This window comes from Arvicanthis niloticus, chromosome 1 (assembly GCF_011762505.2).
Source record: "Arvicanthis niloticus isolate mArvNil1 chromosome 1, mArvNil1.pat.X, whole genome shotgun sequence".
Lineage (NCBI taxonomy): Eukaryota > Metazoa > Chordata > Mammalia > Rodentia > Muridae > Arvicanthis > Arvicanthis niloticus.
Genome location: NC_047658.1, coordinates 18,497,901 through 18,524,337, shown reverse-complemented (window position 1 = coordinate 18,524,337; position 26,437 = coordinate 18,497,901). Strand labels below are relative to the sequence as shown.

Below are 26,437 nucleotides of genomic sequence, written 5' to 3'. Positions count from 1 at the left end.
CTCATCTATACAGTGGGAAAGACGGTCCAAAGATTTGGCTCCTCTCATAGCGCATGCGCAGCCCTGACTTGCTTGAGGTGCTATGAGCCTGTGCGGATAGTGGTCACGCGTATCCATAGGCACTTGATCCCTAAGCTAGAGTTACTTGGGGTTTTTTTCCTTGTATGTTTGTGTTAGTGAGATAGGGTCTCTGGATGTAGCCGGGTTAAAATTCTTTCCCGGGTATGGTGGCACATGAGTTTAATATTAATACTAGTACTCGGGAGGCAGAGGCAGGTAGAGCTCTGTTGTGTTCGAGTCTAGCCTGGTCTACATAGTGAGATTCTGCCCCCACCTCAAAAGTAAAATAAAAGTAAAAATAAAAAGAAAGTTGCTCTCTAGGGGAAGACCTCAAAAATGTCTACCCTTCTCCAAAGGCCTGAAGGATAACCCGAAATACGGTTCCACCACAGATCATTCTGGGGAACCTGACTATATTGGGGTTACAGAGCATAGGTCGTGGTGGTCGTGCTGCTACCCGCAAAAAAATCACACCGGGTAGTTTTACCTAGCAGAAATGAAGCCTTTTTCATACTGCACAGACCTACACTTCCTCCTCGCTAGTATCCTCTAGCGCCTCCCCAGACCACAGGCAATTAGGGCCAAATAGCACATATAGTTGCTTGTGAGGTACGGCTGGGTACTAAGGTCAGGGTCCTATGACCTTCCCACCTCCTCCTATAAGCGAAATCTGCCCACAAGCCCAGCTGCAGTTAACTTTCAGCCCAGAGTTTTTTTGGCTTGTACGTTAATCCACCATAACACCCTAGCTAGGCTCAAATTTACAGATCTGTCCGCCTCCCAAATGCTGGTATTAAAATAGAGCGCTATAGACTGGTGGTTAGCAGTGCATGCCTTAAACCAGGCGGTGGTGGCGCACGCCTTTAATCCCAGCACTTGGGAGGCAGAGGCAGGTGGATTTCTGAGTTCGAGGCCAGCCTGGTCTACAGAGTGAGTTGCAGGACAGCCAGGGCTACACAGAGAAACCCTGTCTCGAAACCCCCCCCCCCCAAAAAAAAAACCAAAAGAAAGCGGGGCGGGGGGAGAGAAGGAAGAAAGTACCACCACATCTGGCCACTGATGGGGTTTGTTTTCCTTTTTTAAAAAATTTATTATTTATTTTTACTTTTATACCAGGAGATTCACTTGCTCCTGTCTCCCAAGTGAGTTTTGTTCTTTGAGGCAGGGTCTCAAGAAGTTTAGATTGAGATTAACTCCTGTGCCCCCTAAAACCACCTCCCTGCTGATAGAATGACAGGCGTGCCTTTATCTTTCCTCTGCCCAGCAGCAGAAAGAAACCAGCATTTGTCCTTAGTATTCGAAGCGCACGGCGCCACTATACTCTCTTCCTTTGCTTCTACGATGCTGGTCATTGCAATAAACTGGGAAAATCGCTTCTACTCCCCGAACAAATACACTAAAGCTGGGTATGATGGGGCAGATGGGAAATCCCAGCACAAAGACTGAGGAGACAGCCTGGGCTACAAAGTGAAATCATCCCAAAAAACAAAATTACAAGAGGGAGGCAATCCATATTACTAGTTTGAAGATGACAGTCCTCTGTCCCCCTTTCTCATCTTTGGATGTTGGGAGATGGGGATTCCCTGGTCTGGCTTTCTATCGCTCCTACAGTCACGCCATGACAGGGTCTCGAACCCTGAACTTCATTTAATTTCAGTATCACGCCCACACACAACACACATTCACTGTCAGAGGTAAAACTTTAATTTCAGAGCGCCCCTCCCGATCCCCATCCCACTCTCCCGCACCCACGTCCAGGGCCGGAAAGTGAGGCCCCCTGGCCCCCCCACCTTTGGTGGGAGAGGGCCTTTTAAGGCACCTGTTAGGGTCGGGGTCAGGAAGCTGGTACCGTCCTGGGTACAGGACAAGTTTTGATGGACAGGCTGTCGTGCGGTGGAACCTACAGGGGCGTCAGACGCAGAGAAGGACCAGACTGTCCTCTGGGAAACCGGGATACAAGTGTCAGGACCCAGGCAAAGAAAAACAAAACAAAACAAAACAAAATCCATTAACAGCCCTAGTAGTGTAAGAAATTCAAGGCCTCGGGCCAATTCTGGGTTAGGGAGGGCTTGGCCACACTCCCAGGAGGCCGGGACCAATCGGGTAGGGGAACTCTGGAAGGGCGGCTGGCAACTCTTCGGACACTGGCTGAGCAGCGCCAGCTCCCGCAGCTGGGCTCCGCCCTGGGGCGGCGAGTCAAGGCTGTGCGGGCAAAGCTTCTGCTGCTAGGCAAGAGACGGAGTTGACCCTCTGAGCATTTAGAACTAGCCCCGCCCAACCGGAGCGAGCCAATCCCGTAAAGAATTGTTCTGTTGCTGGGCAGAGCAGACAGTGGCCTCGCTTGCGCGCCGAGGCGTTCTGCACGCTTAATATTTCCGCTTCAGCTTCTGGAAGTCGCTGGTATTGAGCCGCGGCCGCGGCAGGTCCCCGAAGACGTGGGTGTCCTCAGCCTCCCGCAGCACCAGCGCGCGCATGCTAGCCGCTATTCGGTCTAGGTCGGGCGAGGAAGGCTGTGGATGAAGGAAATGGTCAGTGGGCAGGGGCCGCCTCCCGGAAGCCCTCCGATCCGGACCGTCCTGCAGGCTGTGAACCAGCGCCTTCCACATCCCACCTCCTTCTTCATTACTCTAGCACTGCCATGCAGGGGCCCAGTGCAACACCGCGGGCTGGCCATGCTTCAGCCAAGACAGCACGCACCCCACCTGAATCCAGTGGGGCGCCAAATGGAGAGTGGCTATGGAAGGCGCAGGCGCCCCTCGTGGGTGTATGTCACTGTTCACTCAATGCCTAGTTTCCCCCTCTGCTTCAGGGAGTTTTTCCGTGAAGGGGGACCAGGTCAGCCCAAGAACACCATACACGGGATGGTATTGGAGAAATGAATCCTGGGAGATACTTTGACCCGGAGCTTCAGTTTCCCTGACTCCCTCCCAAATGATTTTGTACGGATGAGGGCCTGCCTTCTAAACTGCAGTGGGTCTCCCTGCAGCAGACCACTCTGGGCCATCCCACTTGTCTTGTTCCCCCCTCACCGGGCCATTCTCCTCATCTGACGATCGGGCTTCTGTCCTCTTCTCCTTGAAGGCCCACACTGGCACCGACACGGGCAGAGACTTGGCATACTGCTGGGTAGGCAGGGCTGTGGCCGGGGGATTGGGGCAGGCTGGGGGACCGGCGGGTGTCTCCTCACTCAGGCTGCCGTCTATGATACAGGGAAGCTTCAGCTTCTGTCCCCCTACCCTCTGCCTGGCCTCCTAGAGCTTGGACAACCCAGGATCCTCACCATCTGTGCTCTCCGGGTCTGACTCGCAGAAAGGGGGCAGATCCTGGAGGGTGGCATCCTCATCCATCATGAAGAGACCTGTGGGTGGGACAGGCTCTGCAATTGGTCCCTGTGCCTCAATGCTTTTTCATTTGCCTCCCTGGTCACTTAGGGTCCCTTCTACTATCAGGTATTACTAAATTCAACATGTTGCTTGGGACATGGCCCCAAAATAGCTCCAAAAGAAAGATGAGGTCTGGTGGGGACAAATAAAAGGCCCTAATACCATATCACTTGCCCAAAGTTTTAAAATCTGATAGAATAGCTGGCTCTGGACCTCATACCCTGCATGATAGGCGGGCTTCTTTCGGAAGGACGAGGTGCCAGTCACAGGCAGTGACGGCAAATGAGTAATTCCTGTTTACTCCTCAAAGTCCTGTGGTGATAGTCCTTTCTCTGAGAAGCATCCAACTTCCTTACTTTCCCCAAACAGCAGTCTCTAGATTCAGGTGCCCAAAGTGGGATGGCATGGGATATGGAAAATGCCGTCTTTAGCCTTACATGCCATGTAATGAGTACTTGTCACCGTCTCTGGCCCTGGCGTCCTCCGCTATAGCAATATTCCACTCTTGGGAAACTCCTCCACCACCCTCGGAGGGGATGGCAGTCCCTACCCCTTTCCAGAAATACCTGCACTTCTTACCAGTTCCTTGGCTAGACAAGAAGCCCTCAAGGAAATCCAACCCCGGGGTGCTATTTGCTCAACATACTGTGTTATTACGCCCATCAAGTGCTTGGGCCTTGTGTGAAGCTTGTAAGTACTGCTCCAGAACACCCTGGACCAGCAACCCCACTCCAGTGCCAGCCCTATTAGCTCACCTCCGTTATCGCTACCGCCCAGCCGCTCCCCAGATGTCTCTGTTTCCGTGGGCTCATCCTCATCTTCCTCATCATCCTCCCTGGCCAAGGCTGGCCGAGGTGGTGGGCTAGGAGCGGGGCTGGGCGGCTGTGGTGCTGGTGGGGGACCAGGAGGTCGGGTGGCAGTGGCAGCCCTGTGTGCCTGTGCGATGTCGTGGAGGCAGCGACGGGCGGCTTCTGCCAGGGCTCCGCGGCCATGGGCAGCATAGGCACAGGGCCCTGGGCGGGGCGGTGGTGGCGGTGCCGCAGTCAGTAACACCAGCTCCGTGCCAGTGCGGGCCCGAAAGCGCTCAGCGGCCCCCACAACGGCTTCCCACAGTTCCTCTGGCCGCCCAGACGCCATCCGAGCCCTGTGGGCCAGAGCAGGACAGAGGGACTGAGGATGCTGCTATCATCACTACCCATCCTGAGGGTCGACTACCACAACACGACTCCCTTCCACGGCATGAAGCTGTCCTAGCTGGGCTCCCCCAATTCCTAAACCTGTTTCCCCTGGGATCCTCCCCAGCCCTAGCTTTCTTCTTGGCCCCATCCTGTTCCACATGGGAACTATCCAAAGTCTTGGGAGTCTCCATCTGTTTTGGCTATGAACATTGGAGTCAAATTGGTTTGTCGTTATTTACTTTGGGTTCTTAATACTTTTGGAGACAGGATCAAATACTCAAGTTGGCTCCAAACTCACTGTGTGTATAAAGGTAACTTTGGAGTCCTGATTCTCATGCATCCAGTTCCTGAGTGCTCGGCTTACATATGCACACCACCACACCTAGTTTATGTGGTCCTGGGAACCAAACCCAAGACTTGGTGAAAGCCAGCAAGCACTGCGCCATGCAGGTTCTTAAGATAGGACTGACATCCAATCAATCTTACCAACCAATCTTCCCCCACTACCCAAATACCTGGAATTGGAGATGTGAGCACCACACACCTAGCCTAACATAAGTCTTTGGAAGACTTACACAAATTTCAACTGCACCTTTCCCATGGTGTGTAGGATGTTAACACACATGTAACCAGGTATGGTGACACACACCTGAAATCACAGTACTCAGAGACTGAAGCAAAACTGTTATGGCTTTGAAGTCAGCCTGGGCTACAGAGACCCAGACTTACATGGCTTCTGTAGCACAGCAGACTGGCCAGTGCTATGCCTTCCCCTTTCACTTGGTCCAGCAGGTCCTCTCCCACTGCAGTGGAGTGACCAGGACCAGATGGACCCCACACCCAGCTTACTGGCTCTCAGGTCACTGCCAACTTTCCAATCACCAGGTGAGAGAGATGGCCCCTCCCCTAGATCTCCCTGGGACCGTTCTTTTAGGAGACAGATGAGCTCTGGACTGAAGGAGGGCATAGGAGGATGCATGCTGCTCTGTGCCCACAATCACAGCATCAGCTTCTACACCTCCTCAGTCCCTGCTGTGCAGGGCTCTGTGGTGTTGGTAGAGCTCGTGACATCTATTCTGCTGCCTGTCTCCTCATCAGACGGAACTCCTGGAGCACAAGGCTCTGGGTCCCCACCAAGACTTTAGAGTGGCCTTGGAACACTCACTGGCTCTCTGTGCCCACCTTCCCCATTAAGCAGTGTGTGAACCACAGCTTCTAGGCAGCTGAGAACTCTGGAGAGTAGTGAGCCCCTCGAAACTGAAGGGACTCAAGCCCACCAGGACCATAGCGAAGAAAAACAGAAATACAGTTTGCAAAGCTCCTGTCACTCACACTTGAAAGAGCCAGTCTGCTCACAGACTCCAAACTTGTCCCCTTCACCCGACTCACCAAAGTGGGAACTACTCATATGTTGGACCAGAAGATGATCACCGTTCCTAAGCAACCTCTCACTTCCAACATGAATCAGCAATGGACACCCCATGTTACAGCCTTAAGCTCTGAACCCAGGAGGATGGGATCCTGACTGTTATACTGGCAGAAATGACGACTGAGAAGGGCAGTGTGTGTCTAGAGCCTTCTGCAATCCTGAGCTGCATTCTCCCTACCTCAGTAGACTATAGTCCCCATCCTATCTTTCCATCGAGATGGAGAAAGCTGCAGTGGTTTCATACTATTGTCTGCTGGGCCTCAAAGTCCTACCTACGGCTTTAAAAGGCGCCCAGCGACTCCTACACACACCTTCCACCTTTCCTAGCTAATGAAGGAGGCTGGAAATTTAGGGTTATGGCTAAGGGCAAGAAAATGACTGGTCCAAGATGACACAGCTTCGGTTCTCACTTCCATGAGCCTATGAGAGGGTAAGCTCCTTTGCACTAGATCTCGGGGGTAGCCGCAGCAGCAGTGTGTTACCGGGTAAGTGGCTTGTAAAGGCAGCTGAAAGGAGGGCAACTTACTCAAACCTCCTCGGCCTGTGGCCTCCTATGAGGTGAGACTCAGGGGCAAACCAGAAAGGGGGAGCTGTCCAGCGGGAAGGTGCAGGCCTCCCAGGACAGGTGTGGAGGGAGATAGAAAAGAAAACGGCTGCAGCCCGGGACACGGAGCGGGACGTCCGAGAAGGAGCCTACCACCGAAGTAAGGCCGCCGACCCGGGCTACACCACGCCCGCAGCCCAGAGAGGCCCCTTCTCTAGGAAGAAAACAGGAAATCCCGCCCCCGGTGAAGATCGGGACCGGAAGTCCCGCCCGGGGCGCCCCCTCACCCATCCGCGACCCCCAACACACACAGCCATATGGACATGGTTCACCGCCGCTGTGAGGATTCCAGCCCGTCTGCACCCCCGGAGTGAAGCTCGTCTACAATTCGTCGCGAGTCAGACACACGGGGTTGAGCGTTAGCCATTTCAGCAGTCAGCCAAGGGTCGCAGGACGATCACTGCCCCTTGACTTATGCAGACCATACCCTTCCCATGGCGGCTCGCCCTCCCACTGCCCCTCAACCTCAGGAAGGCCAGACCCTCCCCAAACCCCAGCTCACAACGCCGCCTCCACTCACGTGCCCGTAGCCAGCATGGCCGGCCAGGCGCCGTCACCGCCCTCAAAAGGCATGGCGGCTTCTTGCGTCACTTCCGTGTGGTTGCCCCTCCTCCATTGTGTACACTCCGCCTCCCTTATCCTGGATGCCTCAAATCAAAATAGCAACCAGAAGCTACGTCGGCAAGCTGTGAGCAATAGCAGCAGCGAGAGTGCTCGCGGATGGAAAATATGGCAAAAGACTTTAGCTACTCTTTGGAATTACCCGCAGCAAATATGACTGCATGCCCATGCTCACACAAGCGAAGGCAAGCGGCATGACGTCCCTCGTTCGAAATCAACTTCTCACACAGAAGTGGAGGAAAACTGCTCCGTCCCGACGCGGCAGTCAGTATGGCTTCATATGCCTGTAAAGCATATGGACTCTTCCTTCCGTCCAAACTATCTACCTCCTCCCCCGGCCCTCGCTCTCTCCCTTTAGCACAAAGCTGGCAAAGATTCAATATGGCAGCATTTCTTGCTTCGGTTTGCCCAGTTTCAAAATGGTGGTGCAGCCCTCTTTCCACGGTGACTCAGAAATTTGGGGCAGCTTCGTTTCCAGGAGCACGAGCACTGACGGCTTCACCTTTTATCCCGAGCCCCTCAGTGCCTCTGGTGCTAGCCAGCTTCTCTCACCTTTTCCTTTCTCCGTTTCGCTTTTCCAACACCTCGCCGTCGTGCCCCGCAAAGAGATGGTAGTGCCCCGCATTAACATGGCTTCCACCAAGCCGCTATGGTTTGTCCTCGAGAAAACCGGCATAGTATTGGCTTCGATGCCAGTATAAAATATGGAGAGGGCCAAGGAGGCGTTCCCGAGCGATCACGAGTTGGGTTGGGAACATGGGTCCTCCTACTTGTTTACTTCGTGGCGAGAGTGTCGCACTGCGCCTGCGCCGTCCCGCTGACCCTTGCCAACTCTGCAGTCTACTACACGTGACCTAAATCTTCGCATTTTAACTACCCTGTTCAGAACAGATGGTTTCACCCACTGCAGCTCTACAACTTTAGGGACGCTACCACTATCTGGCCTGGAAGGGAGTGTTCTTTTCCGGATATGACACCAAGTTGACCCGGAAAAGGAGGAGATCGGGGCAGTGGAACCTCCGCGGCGGCAATGGAAGGACTCAGCTACAGGGTAAGAAATCATTCCCTCGCTTAACTCTAGGAGACGCCCCCCCACTGGTGGTCGGCTTCCACTTTTTGCTGTGCAGGGACTAGGCAAAGTCAATTTAGCAAGCACCATCTCCTGGTAAAGAGCTGTCACTCTCCACAGTCCTTAGGGAGCTTCTACCTCAGCCCCGCCCCCTGGGAAAACGCACGCCCATCTGGAGTGCGAGGCGGGACTGTAGGATTGCCACGCCCCATCTCAGCTTTGCACTCAGCGTCTCTAGACCCCGCCCTCTGGGGAAACGCCTCCCTAGACCCTTGCCTTTCATCAGGTGGTGTTTGAGAAGGGAGGCGTGTACCTGCACACCAGCGCCCGGAAGCACCAGGATCCGGACTCGCTCATCGCAGGCATCATTCGAGTGGTGGAGAAGGTGGGCGGGGATGGGGGTGGCATGTGTGGGAACTTCGAATTGAGGGCTGAGAGGCATTCGGATGACTCTACTAAGTCTTCCCCATGTTCCTCAGGACAGCGACGTACTCCTGCACTGGGCTCCAGTGGAGGAGGCTGGAGACCCAACCCAGATTCTCTTCTCCAAGAAGGTAGGTACCCAGCTCCTCTTCCCCACCCTAGTGGAAGACAGAGAGTACTTGGAGACCTGTGAGCCTGTTTGAATTTGTGAAATGATCTAACCCCATATCCTCTTGCCTCCTTAGGAGTCCCTGCTGGGTGAGAGACTGGGTTCAGATTTCTTAAGGGGTATGGCCTAGTTTTGGTCTGAGGTAGCTTTCTTTCTCCTCGGTTCTACAGTTTCGACTGTTTGCTTTAGGTTTAGTACATGTATTTATTGTGTGTGTGTGCATTCACATGCCATGGTGTGTGTGGAGGTCACAGGATAACCTGTGGAAGCATTTCTCCTTCCACCAAGGGGGCCCCAGGACTGAACTCAGGTTGTCAGTTTCGGCAGCAAGTGCTGAGCTCAGAGATTTAGTTTGTGAGAGGTGGGTGGAGGTGGTATGAGCATCTGATCGTGTGTGTTCACTACATGTGAGTGCGCGAGTGCAGAAGATAGCACCGCAGACATGCTGGAGCTTAGGATGTTACGTGGGTACTGGGATCTGGTCTCTGGGATTGTGCAGCAAGCCTTGTTAAGCACTAAATGATCCTTCTGGCCTTATCTGACTGACTTATTATTCATAAACTACTTGAAGCAGTTGTTCACTTCTCCTTTTGGGTTCTGTGGACTGCACTCGGGTCATCTGTCTTACCTGTTGAGCTGTCTGTCTGGCCCTGCTCAAAGGTATCCCCTATCTGTCCATCATCAGTGCTTCCCAGTAGACACAGCTAGTTACAATGACAATGCCACCACTTGAAGCTCCTCATTCACTTACAGTGAAAAGTCAAAAAGACACAGAGGAACCTTGACAAAAAGGTTGCTCACAGAAAGGGCTGAGGACAGGGGTGTGAGCCTGTCCTTTCTCACTGAAGTCAGGACTGTTTATTGGTCTTGGGACTGCAGGTGGTCTCTGAGCAGTTACTGTGTAGCAGTTGTCTCTGAACCCATGAATGTAGGGTTCTAGCCTGGCTCTCTGTCGAACCCTGAGCAAGCTTTGCCCCCTCCTGCCTCTTTCCCTCTGTCTTCCGAAGCTCCTTTTCTTACTGGGGGCTTACAGACTCCAAACTGAAAACCCTAGAGACCACAGATATTCATTCTGTTACTTCTTCTCTCAAGGACCCAAGTGGAGGTGAGCCCAGCACCTCAGAGGAGGAACCTACATTTGACCCAGGCTATGAACCTGACTGGGCTGTCATTAGCACAGTGCGGCCACGGCCGCACCTGGCAGAGCCCAAGAGAGGTAGGTGGAACTGTTCCGTGGTGATCTAGGGGACCACATTTTGCCCTTCATGATCATGGTTCCAATGGCTTTCTTGCCTATAGTCAACACGGCTTCCAAATGCTTCCTTTCTGGCCTAGGAAAGGATGCCTTGGCACTGGGTGTTTCCAGTGAGTTATCCTCCTAAAGGTTTCCTGGTTTGTGGGTTGTGGAGGGGCTGACAAACAGCTAACTACAGGGTTAATTTCTTTCTTTCTTTTTTCGTCTTGTTTTAAAGACATGGTCTCACTCTGTATCCTCGCTTTGTAGCCTTAGCTGGCCTTGAATTCAGAGCTCTGCCTGCCTCTTCCTGCCAAGTACTGGTCTTAAAAGGTGTGGGTCACCATGCTCAGCCTCTAAAACCTTTTGTTGTGAGTCAAGTAGAAACTTGGAGCAAAGAGGCCACTAGAGGTGAGACAGCCAGAGGACTGGGGGCAGATTTGTTTTTTTGGTGCCAAGCAGAAGAATAGTCTTCAAACAGAAGGTTCTGGAACATTCTGGAACAGACACATGGCCCACCGGGCTTCTTTCCGATTATAGGCAGTTTTACTTCTAAGGAAATGCCAAGTAGCCCAGAATCCTCAGAGGCCTGGGGGAGTGTAGCTTCCATCAGGGCCTCAGGAGACAAGGCTGTTGAGTACACTGAGTTGATTTGCACACCCCTCACCTCTCTCACTGCACCAATAACTCTGCTTCCTCTCAGGTGCAGAGCCCAGTTCCCCCCGGAGCTCCTGGGCCTTCTCTGTGAGCCTGGGGGAGCTCAAGTCCATCCGCAGATCCAAGCCAGGTCTCAGCTGGGCCTACCTGGTCCTGGTTACCCAGGCTGGAGGCTCCTTGCCTGCCTTGCACTTCCACAGAGGGGGTACCCGGGCCCTGCTCCGAGTCCTTAGCCGATACCTGCTGTTGGCCAGGTAAGCGTCTGCCTGAGCTGAGCCTGTGAGCCAGCATGTTCTTCTGCAGCTGCAGCTGGAGTCTTCAGGACAATGATGAAAGCACAGTTCTGGTTGGAAGGTGCTAAGGAGATCCAGGCACACCCCTTTGCAGTCCCAGTGCTTGGAGGGCTGGGACAGGAGGGGTCTCAAAGCCAGTGTGGGCTACGTGAGACTGAAAGTGAGGGCAGAGGGGGAAGAACTGGCCCATCGTTATGGGACTTAAATAGTAGTCTCCTGATGCACAGGAAGTGTATTTTCATGCCTAGAAACCCACGCATTGGTGCCTCCCTGAGTCGGTCAACCTGGCCCAGAAGTGTAAAGGCCTCATTGGCCTCCAAGGTCCAGCTCTGGTCTGGGCTTTTCCCTGTAATAGCATTTCATTGGTCAGGAAAGGGATTGCAGCACCTGGAGGAGTAAGCATGGCCAGGCTAGTCTAGTACAACGGGGCCCTTCACCTGTAGCCACCTGTGTACCGCCTTCCTCCTAGCTCTCCACAGGACTCCCGCCTCTACTTGGTCTTCCCTCAGGACCCCTCTGCCCTCTCCGACTCTTTCCACCATCTGCAGCTCTTTGACCAGGACAGCTCCAATGTGGTGTCTGTGAGTGTCCCTGGACCAGATGCAGGGCACGTGTGGGTTTGACGGGTGAGATCCAGAGGAAGAGCGCTGATGCCTGTTGTCTGTCCCCAGCGTTTCCTTCAGGACCCCTACTCCACCACCTTCAGTAGCTTCTCTCGAGTGACCAACTTCTTCCGGGGAGCCCTACAGCCGCACCCTGAGGGTGCCTCCTCCCCTGACCTACCCCCGCTGCCAGACGATGAGCCTGAGCCTGGCTTCGAGGTCATCTCTTGCGTGAGTGTCAAGTGATCCTGTTTGGGACTTTGTATTGTGCCTCACAGGCTTCAAGGCCTCAGTTGTCTCCTTGGTAACATGGGAGCAGTATGTGGAGCTGGTTAAGAAGGGACTTCACACAGGGTTGAGGTGGCGTATCCTTTAATCCCAGCACTTGGGAGGCGGAGGCAGGTGGATCTCTGTGAGTTCGAGGCCAGCCTGGTCTACAGGGTGAGTTTCAGGACAGCCAGGGCTACACAGAGAAACCATGTCTCCAAAAACATAAAAAGCCCAAAAACTTCAAAAAAGAAGTCACTTTTATGTGCTGGGCCAGCTGCCTGGTATTCCTGAGGGATGATCTTCCTTGCTGAGGATGTCCAACCCAGGGCTCTTACATGCTCCGTGGGTGCTCTACAGCTAAGCCACACTCCCAGCCCCGCGCTGCTGACCTGGAGCAGCACTCCCTACTGAACTAGTTTCCCAGCCATTTTTGGTGTTCTGGGCTGGATGTCTCCGGTTTCTAGCCTGGCCTTACACAGTGTCATCCTCTTGCCTCAGGCCTGGCTGAGGCTGTGGCTCTCAGGTGCCTTTCTTGGAAGCTTCCTGCTGCCAGGGAAGAAGGTGTTACCTCTCCTTGGTCTTTCGGGTTCCTCCCCTGCCCAGTTAGGACTTAACCTGCCCTGTGTCCCGCAGGTGGAGCTAGGGCAGCGCCCCACAGTCGAGCGTGCTCCTCCAGTTACAGAGGAAGAATGGAACCGTCATGTGGGTCCTGAGGGTCGCCTGCAGCATGTCCCCGAGTTAAAAAGTCGAATCTTCTCAGGGGTGAGTGTCGGTGGCTGTAGGCGAGGATGGGTGGGCAAATGGCTAGGAGGAAGCCCTCTGACCTGCTGCTCCATTACACCCCAGGGTCTCAGCCCTGGCCTTCGGAGGGAGGCTTGGAAGTTCCTTCTTGGGTACCTTAGCTGGGAGAGTTCAGCTGAAGAACACAAAGCCCACGTGCGGAAGAAAACGTGAGTGAGAAAGTATGGCTCTCACATCCTTTGGATGTCTCTGCCCTAAGGCTTGACATTCTCCCAGTCTTCAAGATCATGGTGTCCTGCAGCCAGCACCAGCCCCTACTGTTTTGTAGGACTAGTGTACGCTGTATTGGCGCTTCTTCCACAAATGCTGTTTTGGAGACACTATATGTCTCCAGTCATGTGGCTGCCTCCTGACAAGGTGCCCCCTCACTCTGGTGCTGTACTGTTGCAGTTCTTACAGCTTTGCAGTGGCTGTTGGCTCCTTCCTGTGGGTGTCATGAATCTGCTTTGTCTGGCCCCTCGTGAGGACCTGAGGCACCTTAATGCCCCGGACATGCTTTTCCAGCAGAGAGAGGGGTGGTGACACATATTACCAGAAGCCCACAGGGTGTTCTATGCAGAGAAACATCAGAGGAGAGAGGAAAGGGAGAGGGCAGAACAGGGCGTGACGAGTAACAGTGTGGGCGAGTGTTTCCCAGGTGTCCCTGGGTGCTGTGATGGCATGGGGCCATAGCTTCCGCGTGCCTCCTGACTCAGGGACGAGTACTTCCGAATGAAGCTGCAGTGGAAGTCTGTGAGTGCTGAGCAGGAGCGGAGGAACTCACTGCTGCACGGATACCGAAGCCTCATTGGTGGGTGGGGTCATGGATACTGAGGCCTTATTGGTGGGCGGGGTCATGGATACCGAAGCCTCATTGGTGGGTGGGTCATGGATGCTGAGGCCTCATTGGTGGGCGGGGTCATGGATACCAAAGCCTCATTGGTGGGTGGGGTCAGGAAGAGTGTGGTGGGAGTCAGGGTGGTGGGAGTGAGCTGCAGTGGGGAGGGCAGGGCAGGGGAAGAGGTCTTGGAACCTTGTCAGCTCTCACTTGGAGATTGGGTGGCAGTCATAGGTTCTGGGAAAGCCCCATCCTCACCCTAACATGAGCCCTGCAGCTGAGGGCTGCCAGCATACAGGGAAATAGCACTGCTACCTGACTAGCTCAGAGGGCCTACTGACCTTTTTCATGTTCCTGCTATGATGGACTCCCAGAGAGAGATGTAAGCCGCACTGACAGGACTAACAAGTTCTATGAAGGCCCTGAGAACCCAGGCCTGGGCCTGCTCAATGACATCCTTCTTACCTACTGCATGTACCACTTCGACTTGGGTGAGCACTGCACTGATGGGAGCGGGCTGGGTGCTCTGGGTGCTCAGGGTGCTGCAGCTGACCCTGTGTTCCCTCAGGCTATGTTCAGGGCATGAGTGACCTCCTGTCCCCGATCCTCTTCGTTGTTCAGAATGAAGTAGATGCTTTCTGGTGTTTCTGTGGCTTCATGGAACTTGTGGTGAGGCGCAGGATGGGAGCGAGAGGGTGGTCGGGGACAGCCACTGAGGCGTCTAGTCTGGACTCTGCCCTCACACTTATCTCCTGCTCTGCAGCATGGCAACTTTGAAGAGAGTCAGGAGACCATGAAGCGACAGCTTGGGCAGCTCTTGCTGCTCCTGCGGGTGCTGGATCAGCCACTCTGTGATTTCCTGGGTAGGTCTTGTGTGAATGAAAAAACCATCCCAAGAAACCTGGCATTCAAAGCCTAGGGGATGGGGAAGCCTGCCCATCTTGGGCCAGGTGAGGTTTCTCTAGACCCTCCTAGGGCCACAGCGTTCTAGCTAAGTTCCTTGTTTCTTGTTGAAATGCAGAAGAGGCTGTGGCTCAGTGGGTAGGGAGTGAATGGTGGCACTGTGAATAGCAGGAGAACTCACGTGCGTAGTCATGCCTGTCATCTGCCTGTCCCACTGCTTAGCACATCTGGGCTGTAGCTCCATCACTGGCTGTGGGCAAAGCTGACTGCCCGCCGTCGTCTTCTAGATTCTCAGGACTCAGGCTCGCTGTGCTTCTGTTTCCGGTGGCTGCTCATCTGGTTCAAGAGGGAATTCCCCTTCCCTGACGTCCTTCGGCTGTGGGAGGTGGGCAGCCAGTTGGGGTGAGAGGGTTAGTAGAAGGGCTGGGGGGTTGAAGGCAGATGGGTGGGTCAGGATGGGGCCTTAGGGGTTCCTTCTGACACCCCAGGTGCTGTGGACTGGGCTTCCTGGCCCCAATCTGCACCTGCTGGTGGCCTGTGCCATCTTGGACATGGAACGGGACACTCTGATGCTGTCTGGCTTTGGCTCCAACGAGATCCTTAAGGTGAGGACACATCCCACCTTCTGGCCTGTCCACCTGCAACTCGAAGCGCTAGCCTCGGGATTGATGGTTGATCATCTGGGTGGGGTTGGAATTGTCTGTTTTCCCCACTGTACCTATAGAGCAGTGAAGTAGAGGAGCCTGCCCCTCCCCGGTGAGGGCTCTTTCTACTGTGCTCCAGCATTCCCAAGTGCTAGCAGGGAGTGCTACTGTGGCAGGCCTCCCCAGCTGGGCCCTGTACCCCTAGCACCACTCTGCCCTGTCCATCATCAGAGTGCAGGCTTGGACTTGACCTTCCCTTTCCCACAGCACATCAATGAACTGACCATGAAGCTGAGCGTGGAGGATGTGCTTACACGGGCAGAGGCTTTGTACAGACAGCTGACCGCCTGCCCAGTGAGTCTTTAGTTTTTGCCCAATAAACCCCATGGCTCTCCAGCCAGGCTCTCCTCCTCCTCTTCCTCCTCCTCCCACACCTACTGACTCGACCCTCACCCATCAACTAGCCTCTTGGACCACCCCTCCCCCCACAGGAGCTGCCACACAACGTGCAGGAGATCCTGGGGCTGGCACAGCCAGAAGAGCCTAGTAGCCCATCTCCTCCGGTATCTCCAATGCCTTTGTCACCCACTCGTGCCCCGTTGCCCCCGCCGCCGCCGCCTGAGGAAGTGGTCCCGCAGCCTGACAGCAGTCTGGAGATTCTGCCTGAGGATGAGGATGGTGCCTGACTTGTAGCCCAGTACATCTGACCGGGTTCCCCCAGATTGACAGGTCCTGAGCTCCATGTCCACGGAGGAGGCCTGGAGCAAAGTGAGACCCTGAACCAGCCAATGAAATGGAGGAAGGTCCTCCTGGAGGTCCGGGATTCCCGAGTGCCTGCCCACCAGCTGCTGCCAATGTGAGGCAATAAACGGTTCTTGGTTGACTACCCTGGAGTCAGGACACTTTGCTTTTCAGATCTCGCTTTTAGCCCAGGCCAGCCTCAAGGCTGCCAGGTTTTTGTTCTAGTCAGGATCTGTCAGCACCCCAGCCTCCAATGACTTCTGATCTCTTGACTATAGTAGTGTTCCTTCACTCGTGTCGCCCCACCCAGGGGAACTATATTCAGGAAACCAGAGCAGTTGGGAGGAAAGTGAGCCTCTGGTTTAACAAAAATAATTTTATTGTGGGCTATTACTGTAGGTGGTCTGTCTGCCCTGAAGAGGGCTGGTTAGGAGCTGGCTGCCCACTTCCCCTTTGCACAAAATTAAGAGTGGTCCGCCTCTTGGTGCATATGCTGCGGGGTGCTAGATCCCACATGCCCTTGTAATTCTGGGATGACTTCCCCATGCACATGCTCCGAAGGATATGTATTCTGGTGCACGTGCCCCTTCTGGGGCATAGTCTCCACGAACACGTGTCCCCGCAGCTTGGGTATGGCCTCCATGAACACGTGTTGCTGCCCCTTGGGGCTTGTTTCCACCCGTAAGTGCTTCTTTGAGGGCTCCTGCACCTCGGGCCCGAGGTCTTCCGGCTCTTGCTGCTCCTCCGGCTGCTCCCCTTCCAGATACTGGTCCGGGAAGCCGAAGCCTTCTTTTGCGGAGCTGACCTCTGCGTGTGCATACTCCGAAATCTCGGGGTTGAACATCCCGTACCCGTACCCGTAGTTATTTATTCTCACCGCGGCCCGTAACCCGGACTTGACAGCGGTCTCTACCCAGCCATGCGGGATAGCTGTGTGCTCGCCTGCGAAGTAAATGCGGCCGTAGGGGGCTGACCAGTCATAGTTCTCGGTCCCTTGCTCAAACGATGGCGGCTGCACCACGAAGCCTCCCTGGCTATGCGGGTCCTCCGCCCAGCGCTTGACCACACCCCTGCCGTCCCACAGCCGGTACACCACAGGCCCATGCAGGGCCGCCACGTCCTTGAGCACCAAACGCAGGGTCTGGTCGGTGCTCAGTCCAGCGAAGGGGGCTGCAGCGTCCGACCACGTGTACGAGGCCAGAAGCAGTGAGCCCTCGCCCCGCGCCGGATAGAATATGAGGCGCGATGGGCGGTCAGTGTTGGAGTGGCCGCCCTCGATGTGGTCCTCGTGCCAGAAAGGCCGACGGAAACTCAGAAAAACCTTGCTGGCTGCCACGTAGTGAAGCGCGCGCAGTGCCTCCTGTCTCTTGCGAGTCAGCGGCGGCGAGAAGGTGATGCGTTGCAGCGCGGGCCCACTGGCAGTCAGCAGCACCACGTCGGCTGTCAGCATCTTCAAGCTGTGAGACCGTAGCGAGGTGGCAACCTGCACACGCACGTCGTGCCTCCCCTGAGTGACCGACACCACAGGCGCATTCAGCAGCACCGGCCCCGACAGCAAGCTCAGGAGCGCTCTTGGAAGCAGGTCCCAGCCACCCACGATGCGGCTGTACCTACAGGGCAGGGCAAAGAAGGGCTGGCACGCTGACCCCAGCCGAGGTACAGCTCTTAAGGCCCTGTCCCCTCCCAGGATGCCCCGCCTTGTAGCTTCCCCTATCCGTGTGCCCTCACCGTAGTCGATCGCTCAGGCAGGCGTGGGCACGTAATGCCTCTGCAAAGCTGAGGTAGAAGAAGCCCTCCTTGGACATCACATCTCCCAAGAGCTGCACAGCCGGCCGGGACAGGTTGCCCTCCTTGAGGAGGTATTCCTGTGCAGTAGACAGGGGCACTAATCAGACCCTTCTTTCCTGCCGAGCCCTGGATCACAGCTATCTTTTGTGACTGGAGAGGGAAACCACCTTGCCACACTCACCAGGAGCGTATGCTTGTTGAATTTCTTCATGGCTTTCTTGCAGCCCAAGGCCTTGAGGTCTTTGTAGGCCTGTGGGGACAATCAGAGGACCCTGGCTGCAGCAGGAACACCAATTCACCTCACTTCAAGTCCCAGGTATTCGCTCATGATACATACACCTCCTCTGAACCTGGGAGTCCTCCAAATACTGGATTTCCCTGTGTGCCCGCCCAGCCAGCAGGAGCGTGTGCTTTTGTGGAGGTCAGTGAGTGTGCGTCAGTAGAGACCATTGTGTCTAGACCATTGTGGACACAAGCAGGTGAGGGCCTCTCACACCACAAGGGGGCGCTGTTACTAGCAAAGCCTACTCAGCAGTGTCCCCCTTCATCCATAGCTTTCCTTAGCTCCCTCCCCAGCCCCAGGAGAAAACACTAGAGCCCCACCCCGACCCTGTGGCCTCCATCGCCCTTTCTTGCAGAAGGCAGTTGTGTGGAGAGCAGGGCCACCTCCCCCACGGCATGCAGACTCTCCTGTCAATTAGTGATCTTTGAGCTCCTTCCAAACATGGCCTCCAGCCTCTTTACCCAGACCTCCTTGTTGTAGGGAAGGTGGCAGGTAGAGAGGTATCGAGGATACGGACTTAGGGGTGATGGATGAGGAAAGCTGGGTTCCAGGAGCAGAGGAGGGTATGCCTGGATCACCAGGTGGGGAGGGGAAGCTATTTGGCAGGTCTGGCCTGTGGGCCTGAGAGGCAGTGGGGAGCTACATGGAGTTGTGGGCAGGGTCATCTGGTTGGAAAGATCCTTTTGGGATAGGAAAAGAGGGTGATGTCTGACAGCACTGTCTGAGGCAACCAGATAGGGACACAGATTGGCACTGTCGCTGGAGGGGTCTTCGAATGCCAGGGGCTACAGGAGTGGGTGAGCTGGAGGGATGTAGAAAACACTAGCTAGCCATCAGCAGATGTGTAGAATAGACCTTAACAGGATAGTAGTAGAGACAAGATTCTTGGGGGCAGGGCTGAGCACAGCAGGAAAGCTGGTGACCACCTTGATGAGTGCCATCTGGTAGATGTCCTCTGGGGAATGGCCCCTTTCCCTGAGGTTCAGGTTGTAGCCCAACTTTTCTGGCATCCTCTCCACCACATAGTTTCGCAGCTTCACATCATTCACCTCCGTCCACGCGTTCTCATCGTACTGTGTGAACTGAGTCAGGTTGAGGCCCAGGCTCCTGCAGAGCTTGTGCAAGATCCTGGAAGTGAGAGGCTTGGCCTGGCACCATAGGAGGGGCCACTGGAAATGGGCATCAAACTACTTACTGGGGACCTGATGGCTGGCTCAGGGGCTAGTGGTGGGAATAGGAACAGAGCTCAGGCAGCCTGCAGGCTAGGGCACTGATTAGGTGGTGAGTGATCACCCCAGCCCTCTGGAAGGCAGTACTGAGGGATTTGAGAGGGAATGAGGTCGAGACCCAACTTTTGACGGGTGGGAATATGGGTGACACTGGGGATGAGCTGGAAGTATAGCTTGAAGCCAAGGTTCTAGAAGGAGCATCTCAAAACAAAGACACTGGTGCCTGGACTGGGGATAGCGCTGGCTTCTGGTTGAGCTCAGACTGAGAATGAGGCTGAATTGCCTGAGCCTGAATCTAGGATGGGGGTTGGTGGAATATGGGAGTGAGTATGGGACTGGGCTCTGGCTAAGCCTTGGTGCAGGGGCGGGGCCTCACCTGTGGGAGCTGGGCATTCGCATGGCCCCAAGCTCCCCTATCCAGCCTGTCTTCTCATCTCGGAAAGTGAAGATGCGGCCCCCAATCCTGTTATCTGCCTCCAGGATGGTGACCTAAAGATGAGGGGCAAACAGGGACCTCAGCTCCCTCACTGCCCTCACACTGGCCCCTGCCTGTGCTGCTCCTCACAGTAGAGGACACCTACACTAGAAGGACCTTTCTTCCGGGTACAAGGGGCTGCTAGGAAAACAGAAAGTAAGATTTCAAGACTATAGCAGGAAGACTACCAGATGGACTGTAGAGGGACTTCCCACCTTAAGGTAAGAGGAGGGAGATTTCCTAGTTTGTACAGAAGACTTGGGGGTGGCCCATTCTCATTCTTGGGGTCAGGTGAGGGGATACTTCCCCTTGAGAATATCTCAGTCCCCTGGCTCCCAAATCCCCATCTTGACTTTCAACAATTACATTAAGAGGAGGAAGTAGGCCTTCCCTCCAGGATGGGTAAGTGGAGTGTGGTGGGTCAGTGAAGCGGGGTCTCTGAGAAAGAGTAGCTTCTCCACCTCCTGCTACCCAGGACTCCCCACTGGCAGGCATCAGGAAAGGCTCCCTGTGGACTCCAGGCAGCACTTCTCACCTTGTGTCCTGCCTCACCGAGCACCTTGGCTGCTACGAGCCCGGCTACGCCTGCACCAACCACTATCACCTTCAGGGGCTTCGAACTCCGCTCCAGGCCCAAGGTTACCACCTGGAGGAGCTGCTCATAATCATGGTCCTCCATACACTTCTCCATAGGGTCCAGGCTGGAGGCTGCCTTCCAGTCCAGAGAGACTGCCAGACCAAGGAGAGTGGCCGCCAGGACAAGATGCTGGGCTGGCAAAAGGACAGGGTCAGCGCACTGTCACCAGGAGTATAGGAGTCAGCTTTAATCCCAGCACCCCTTCCCCCTCTTGGTTGCTCACTTACCCAGCCCAGCCATGGTTCAAGTGGCAGCTGCTGTCTGAGTGAAGAAGTTGGGGGTCAATGTGGTGGGGTCAGGGATCCCCAGCCTGTTTCCCTCCTTCCTCTCTGGCCATCCATTTTCCTAGGCCTAATCTTGATCCTTCAGAGATCCTGGGACCATTCTTCCACATCTGGCCTTAACTCCCTCCCCTCTGCTTTCCAGCCCTGGCTTCTGGAGTAAAGTGACTGCCACCACCCTCCATGTAGCTCTACCTCCAGCTCTCTTGCACAGGACAGCAGAGCAGACCCTCTGCAATTCTCCCCTTAAAAGCAGCCAGCCCCGCCCACTCACCTCCCTGGGGAATTAAAAGTGCTTTCCTGAGCTAGGGTCAGATGCTGGGGGAGGTGGTGGGAAGAGGATAGCAAGAGGAAGTAACTCAGTCTATTTTTCTTCCTCCTGCTCCAAATAGCTTTGGGGAAGCTGGGGGTGGGGACTACCCATCCAGGTGGCATTGTTGATGGTGGACCCGGTGCTCTGGGCTTCTTGGACTATTGTCTTGGGCCTGCCCATCCCTGGGCCAGGCCTCCCCTCCCCATCTCTCCAGGCCTGTCTTCAAGTGTATCAAATGAGCACACACAAGCCTGGGCCCTCAGCTCTTGGGACAGGGTCTTACACATTCAAAGTCCATATAGGTCTGCTAATGTCACATGGTCCAGCACAAAATGGCAAGAATGGAGTCAAGCCAGGGCTTGCAAATAGCACCTGGCCAGGTCCAGAACCTGTTGCTGCAGCTGCAGGAACATGGGGAGGACTAGTTGGTGATTGCTGAGTGGCCACCTGTCCTTCCTGCTTTGTCTTAAGAACTGTTGGGCAACAGAGTCTGGACTGACACCTCAGAGAAATGACCCTAGAAGCCTCTGCCTCTGGCTTGCAGAAGGCCATGAGCAGATGACACCAGAGTTACCCAAAAATGATGAGGTGAGGCAACAGGATGCAGGGGAATTTTCCTTGGGGCTGGGGAGAAGATGGGTTAGGAGAACAGCTAGGGTGGGAAATCACAGAGAGCAGACTGGGGAACTCCAGGGTCCATTAAAGGGATGGTAGTTGGTGTATATGTGGTGGCCAGAAGTGCAAAGTCATGCAGGCTGGAGGCCCCAGGTCGGCAGAACTCTGGCACAGGACTTGGTCTCAACCTTACAGGGGAATTGATACTATAATAACACCACCACTTTAACAGTAACAATGGCAGTCCTGGGAGGGGTGGGTAGGCAACGGCTGCATCACAGCCTGGAATTTATTTTGGCTTTTCCAGAAATGGTTTCTTTGTGTACTCCTGGCTGTCCTGGTACTCAAAGAGATCTGCCTGCCCCTGCCACCCGGGTGCTGGTTTGACTGAAGGTGTGTGCCATTATGTTTCAGCATATTTATTTATAGAAATATATATATATATTTATATATATATTATATATATAAATATATTAATATATTATAATATATATAATATATTAATATATATTTATATATATTATATATAAATATAAATATATAATATAAATATATATAAATAAATATATAATATATATTTATATTATGTATAATATATATATATAATATATATATATTTATATATATATATATTTATATTCTGTTTACCAGGTTGGCCTCAAACTCCCTGATACTCCTGTCTTTGTGTCCTGAATCCAAGAATGACAGCATCTGTTGCCAGTGCTCTTCCTCAGCTTTCTGGATTCCATTTAGCACCAATAAGAGAACCTTAAGTTGCCATGGTAACAGTAAAGGTAGGACCTGGCACACGGGGACCATGGCTTTGAATTTTTAAAAATTTCACATATTAAAAAAGATAAAGCCGGGCGGTGGTGGCGCACGCCTTTAATCCCAGCACTTGGGAGGCAGAGGCAGGTGGATTTCTGAGTTCGAGGCCAGCCTGGTCTACAGAGTGAGCTCCAGGACAGCCAGGACTACACAGAGAAACCCTGTCTCGAAAAACAAAAAAACCAAACAAACAAAAAACATAAAAAAACAATTCACTTACATAGTTGAGTTTTTGACCTTCATGTCTGTGTAGCATGTGTGTCTGTCTATTGCCCAAAGAGGCTAGAAAAGGACATTGGGATGGCTGGCATGGAAGTGACCAATAGCTGTGACCCCTAGGAAGGTCTTGGGAATTAGACCCAGGTTCTCTGAAAGAATAGCCAGTGTTCTTAACCCTTGAAGCACCTCTAGCCTCATGAGAACAGCTTTTGGGTCCCTGGTCAGAGAAGACTGGAGATACTCTGAGGGAGCTCTGAGGAGCAAACAATGGGTTCAGGTATCATTGCCAAATCCCAAGCTAGTGATTCAGTGGTGTGGTAAATGTGACCGCGCATGTGTTTGTCATCCCAGTCTATTCCCATCATCATCAGTTCAAGGCCAGCTTGGGCTACAGTGAGACCCTATCTCAAAAATGTAAGTATTTAAAACTCCCAAATCCCATCTTAGTGCCAACAGTATTACTGAGCCTAAGTTAGGAATGCTGAGGGTTGGGGCACCGTTGGAATAGACTGTCCTTCTTCAGCTATGCTGAAGTCCTGGGAACAAGGCAGGACATGTGGGATAGAATGAGAAGCTAGAAGCAAGCAAGGCTAAGTGTCCTGCAGCAAAGGCAGGACCCCAGACACTAGTGTATATATTTGTGTTATAGCCACACACCTGTCAGCTGCTGCTGGCTTTGGGAAACCCAGCTTCATTATGGGCATTTTAGGCGGAAATGGTCTTTGGGGATCCCCTGCCCACTGTGGCTTGCTTCTGATCCACGGAACAGTGCTGTGAGGTCTGGGCCACAAGCTGGTAGGCAGTGCCTCCCAGGAATCCTAGGGACAGGGATGGTGGGAGGGGCCCTGGGACCTAACTACATAGCTTTCAGTCTGAAGTCTTGTGGGTTGAATTCACTGTTACCAAAGGAGGGGGTAGGGTGACCCAAGCCTGGACAGGAACAGAGCAGCTGTGGCCTCCACCCTGCCTCCCCACCTCAAAAAGGGGACACTCACTGCATGTTGGTCTTTGGGGGGCTCTCCTGGCGCCCATGGCCTTTGTGGTCAGCCTGGAACTGAAGTCATCCTGTAGCGCAGGCAGAACCAGGTGAGTAGTGATTGCTTTCTCCTACTGCCTTGTCAGGCCAAAGAAGCCACGTCCTGATAGGAAGAGCAGTTGGTAGGCTGTGGCAGAATTTTCTAGTGAATACCTTTTTTTTTTTTTTTTTTTTTTTTTTTTTTGAGACAGGGTCTCACTCTGTAGCCTAGGCTGTCCTCAAAATTGAGGCCATTCTTCTGCCCTTGTCTCTGAAAACTATGGCTAACAGGCATGCCACCACAGCCCCTGCTCACCCCGTCTTTTCTGACATGGGACTATTGCGGCTGTGTTCCAAAAAAGTTTTACTGACAAACAGAAGGGAAGGCCACAGGCAGCCAACTTCTATCCTCCAAGAAAGGAACTACTCAGCACCTGGAAGCAGAGGCAAGCAGATCTCTGAGTTCAAGGCTAGCTTGGTCTACATAGAGTTCCAGACCAGTCAGGGCTATATACCATGTCTCAAAAAAATATGGGGGTAGAGAGGCATGCATCGTATAGATGACTTACAGGCTAGGGATGTAGTTTAGTTGGCAGTGTTTGTCTAGCGTGCATGAAACTTCCCAGCATCATATAAACCAGTTGTGGTGGTGCAGTGTTATGATGCCAGCACTTGGCTAAAAAAAACTCATTTCAAAATAAAAAGATTGGCAGGCAGCGGTGGCGCACACCTTTAATCCCAGCACTGGGAAGCAGAGGCAGACGGATTTTTGAGTTTGAGGCCAGCCTGGTCTACAGAGTGAGTTCCAGGACAACCAGGGCTATACAGAGAAACCCTGTCTTGAAAAGCTAAAAAAGTATTTACAATTGAATTTTATCGATGACTGAAGTGCTTCCCTTCTGTGGGACCACTTGTTCTGGGAGTGCCTCTCCTTCAGAAGCTGAACTTTTGCCAGACCCTTTAATCATATCAGTAACAGCCCCGAGACCTTTTAAAACTGCCCTCAGCCTCTTCAAATTTAACTGGTCCTTAAAGATAGTAACCAGCCTTTCTATATAGACGTGCTCCCCCCACCCAATCAGTTGTTACTTAAGCACACTTAGCTACACATTTTTGTTCTCTTTAAGGTCTGGGACCCAGAGTGACTGGGTTTGATTCTGGTTCAAAACAACCTTAAAACATCCTATGAATTCTAGAAACAGCTCGTGCATAGATTGGTCAAGTCTTTGCGCAGTCTTCAAGTGCTGTTCTGACATTTCTTAGAAAACTTCTAGAATCCTGTTTAAAAAAAAAAAAAACAAAACCCAAAAAACCCAAAAATCATGTCAGTGGCTGAGTGGTGGAGGTAGGTGGATCTCTGGCCTATATAGACCATGTCTCAGAAACAAAACACATCACTCCTTCCCCATCCCATGTTTTCCATGCTGCTCAATACAGAGCAAAGCCCTTTGCTAGGCAGACAACAGGCAGAGACAGAGTCTGAACTTGAGCTCCTGCTTGGCCTTTTCCATTCCTTAACGTGACACGGACACAACTTCCTCTTATTTGACATTTTACACCCCCCACCCTTTCTTGAGTTTCACACTAGGCCAGGCTAGTTCTACCATGCTGGGTCACAGGCTGGCCCTTGGCTATCCTGGGAGAGGTATGGAATAGACTCCCCATGCAGTCACCTTTGCTGTCTTCATGGTGATTTAATGATGGGACCGATCAGGAAGGCATCTGCCTGTGTTCTTCCTGGAGAAGGAAACTGCAATTGTAAGTGTAACCTGGGCAATAGTGCCCAACACGGTGCCAGTAGCATTACCATTTTGGGCAGCCCTCCTCAATTCCCCCAGCACAGAGATCTAGTCTGTTTTCTTCAAAGTGGGGCAGATATCAGGGCTTAATGTCAATGTTTTCAAACTACATGGCCACTAGGATGTAGTAATGCAGGGACAGAGTGTGCACTTAGCATGCAGGCAGCCCCTACCTCCAACATGGAAGAATTCAGCATTATGTCCAATATACAGTCCCGAATGAGCACACACATTAAAATGCACACTGACCATCTTTATTGTTTGAGCCTGCCAATGACGGCCATGTGTGTAAGACAAATCTTGAGAGAATCTGAGGCCTAAGCATCATAATCAATTGGGAGTCAAGTCATGGAGTGCAGGGCTGGGCTGTAGTGGTCTTGCTAGTCTTAGTGCTTGGGTGGCTAAGTCAGGAAGTTCACACCAATTCAAGAACTTGGGCTAGAGTAGGGGACCCTGTCTTAAACCAATGAAATGTACTGCAGAAAGGCCACTGGGGTCCTCAGGACTCTGGCCCCCCAGTTCACTGGTCTTGCCTCTATATGGTTATGTAGCAATGTAGCTGAGATGACTGGAACTCTGGAGTACTAGGGTTACAGGTGTTCACAATGCCAGGCTTTTTACTCCTTGAGATTTTATGACTCTGCCTACATGTGTATCTCTGCACTGTGTGCAGACAGTGCCCAAGAAGCCCAGAAGAGGACACCAGATAACCTGGGACTGGAATTACAGCTACCATGTGGGTGCTGTGAATCAAACCAGGGTCCTTGGAACAGTAGTAGTCAACCAGTGTTCTTAGCCTCTGAGCTACTACCTCTTTAGCCCCTCAACCCACCACCAGCTTTCTCATGTGTCAATGTGATCCAAGAAAACAACTTGTGGACCCACTGCTGGTCCAGGGTTCCCTAGTCCTGTAGCCAAGTGAGCCCAGCATCTGGAAATCACCTCTCAGTGTTCCCCATTGCTGGTAACATCACAGTGACACCTGCACCCATTAGGATAATGGATGACTTACCACTTATGCACACTGGTAGTCAGGACTCTCTTCTCGCACCTGCAG

General features: G+C 53.2%; 3 protein-coding genes across 14 annotated transcripts; 1 reads left to right on the top strand and 2 right to left on the bottom strand.

Moving 5' to 3' along the window:
• Positions 1-1,741: 1,741 nt before the first annotated feature.
• Akt1s1 (AKT1 substrate 1) lies at positions 1,742-7,970 on the bottom strand. 7 transcript variants are annotated; one of them, XM_034495408.2, is made up of 5 exons: positions 7,828-7,970; positions 4,199-4,587; positions 3,341-3,418; positions 3,090-3,259; positions 1,742-2,570 (listed from the first exon to the last, which is right to left on the bottom strand). In XM_034495408.2, the coding sequence occupies exons 2-5, from the start codon at positions 4,578-4,580 to the stop codon at positions 2,427-2,429; spliced, it is 774 nt and encodes a 257-aa protein (XP_034351299.1). In that variant the 5' UTR covers positions 4,581-4,587; positions 7,828-7,970; the 3' UTR covers positions 1,742-2,426. The 7 variants fall into 7 exon arrangements, with proteins under 7 accessions (XP_034351299.1, XP_034351308.1, XP_034351280.1 ...); XM_034495417.2 differs by lacking the exon at positions 7,828-7,970 and adding an exon at positions 7,418-7,440; XM_034495389.2 differs by lacking the exon at positions 7,828-7,970 and adding an exon at positions 7,175-7,373.
• A 215-nt stretch (positions 7,971-8,185) lies between these two features.
• On the top strand, positions 8,186-16,043 carry Tbc1d17 (TBC1 domain family member 17). 2 transcript variants are annotated; one of them, XR_013110190.1, is made up of 17 exons: positions 8,186-8,326; positions 8,631-8,729; positions 8,824-8,898; positions 10,029-10,152; positions 10,874-11,081; positions 11,590-11,701; positions 11,792-11,953; positions 12,626-12,754; positions 12,839-12,942; positions 13,489-13,583; positions 13,985-14,101; positions 14,179-14,279; positions 14,374-14,473; positions 14,801-14,915; positions 15,002-15,118; positions 15,425-15,511; positions 15,649-16,043. XR_013110190.1 is itself a non-coding variant. In XM_034495319.2 (17 exons), exons 1-17 carry the CDS (start codon positions 8,306-8,308, stop codon positions 15,841-15,843), a joined length of 1,944 nt encoding a protein of 647 aa, XP_034351210.1. In that variant the 5' UTR covers positions 8,186-8,305; the 3' UTR covers positions 15,844-16,043. The 2 variants fall into 2 exon arrangements, 1 of the variants encoding a protein (XP_034351210.1); XM_034495319.2 differs by having other exon boundaries at positions 14,801-14,898.
• Positions 16,044-16,259: 216 nt separating this feature from the next.
• Positions 16,260-25,319, bottom strand: Il4i1 (interleukin 4 induced 1). 5 transcript variants are annotated; one of them, XM_076933455.1, is made up of 9 exons: positions 25,255-25,319; positions 23,562-23,729; positions 20,538-20,571; positions 20,209-20,444; positions 19,575-19,687; positions 18,896-19,097; positions 17,868-17,936; positions 17,627-17,763; positions 16,260-17,508 (listed from the first exon to the last, which is right to left on the bottom strand). In XM_076933455.1, exons 3-9 carry the CDS (start codon positions 20,548-20,550, stop codon positions 16,362-16,364), a joined length of 1,917 nt encoding a protein of 638 aa, XP_076789570.1. In that variant the 5' UTR covers positions 20,551-20,571; positions 23,562-23,729; positions 25,255-25,319; the 3' UTR covers positions 16,260-16,361. The 5 variants fall into 5 exon arrangements, with proteins under 5 accessions (XP_076789570.1, XP_076789568.1, XP_076789567.1 ...); XM_076933453.1 differs by having other exon boundaries at positions 20,209-20,439; XM_076933452.1 differs by lacking the exon at positions 20,538-20,571.
• Between the last annotated feature and the right edge of the window lie 1,118 nt (positions 25,320-26,437).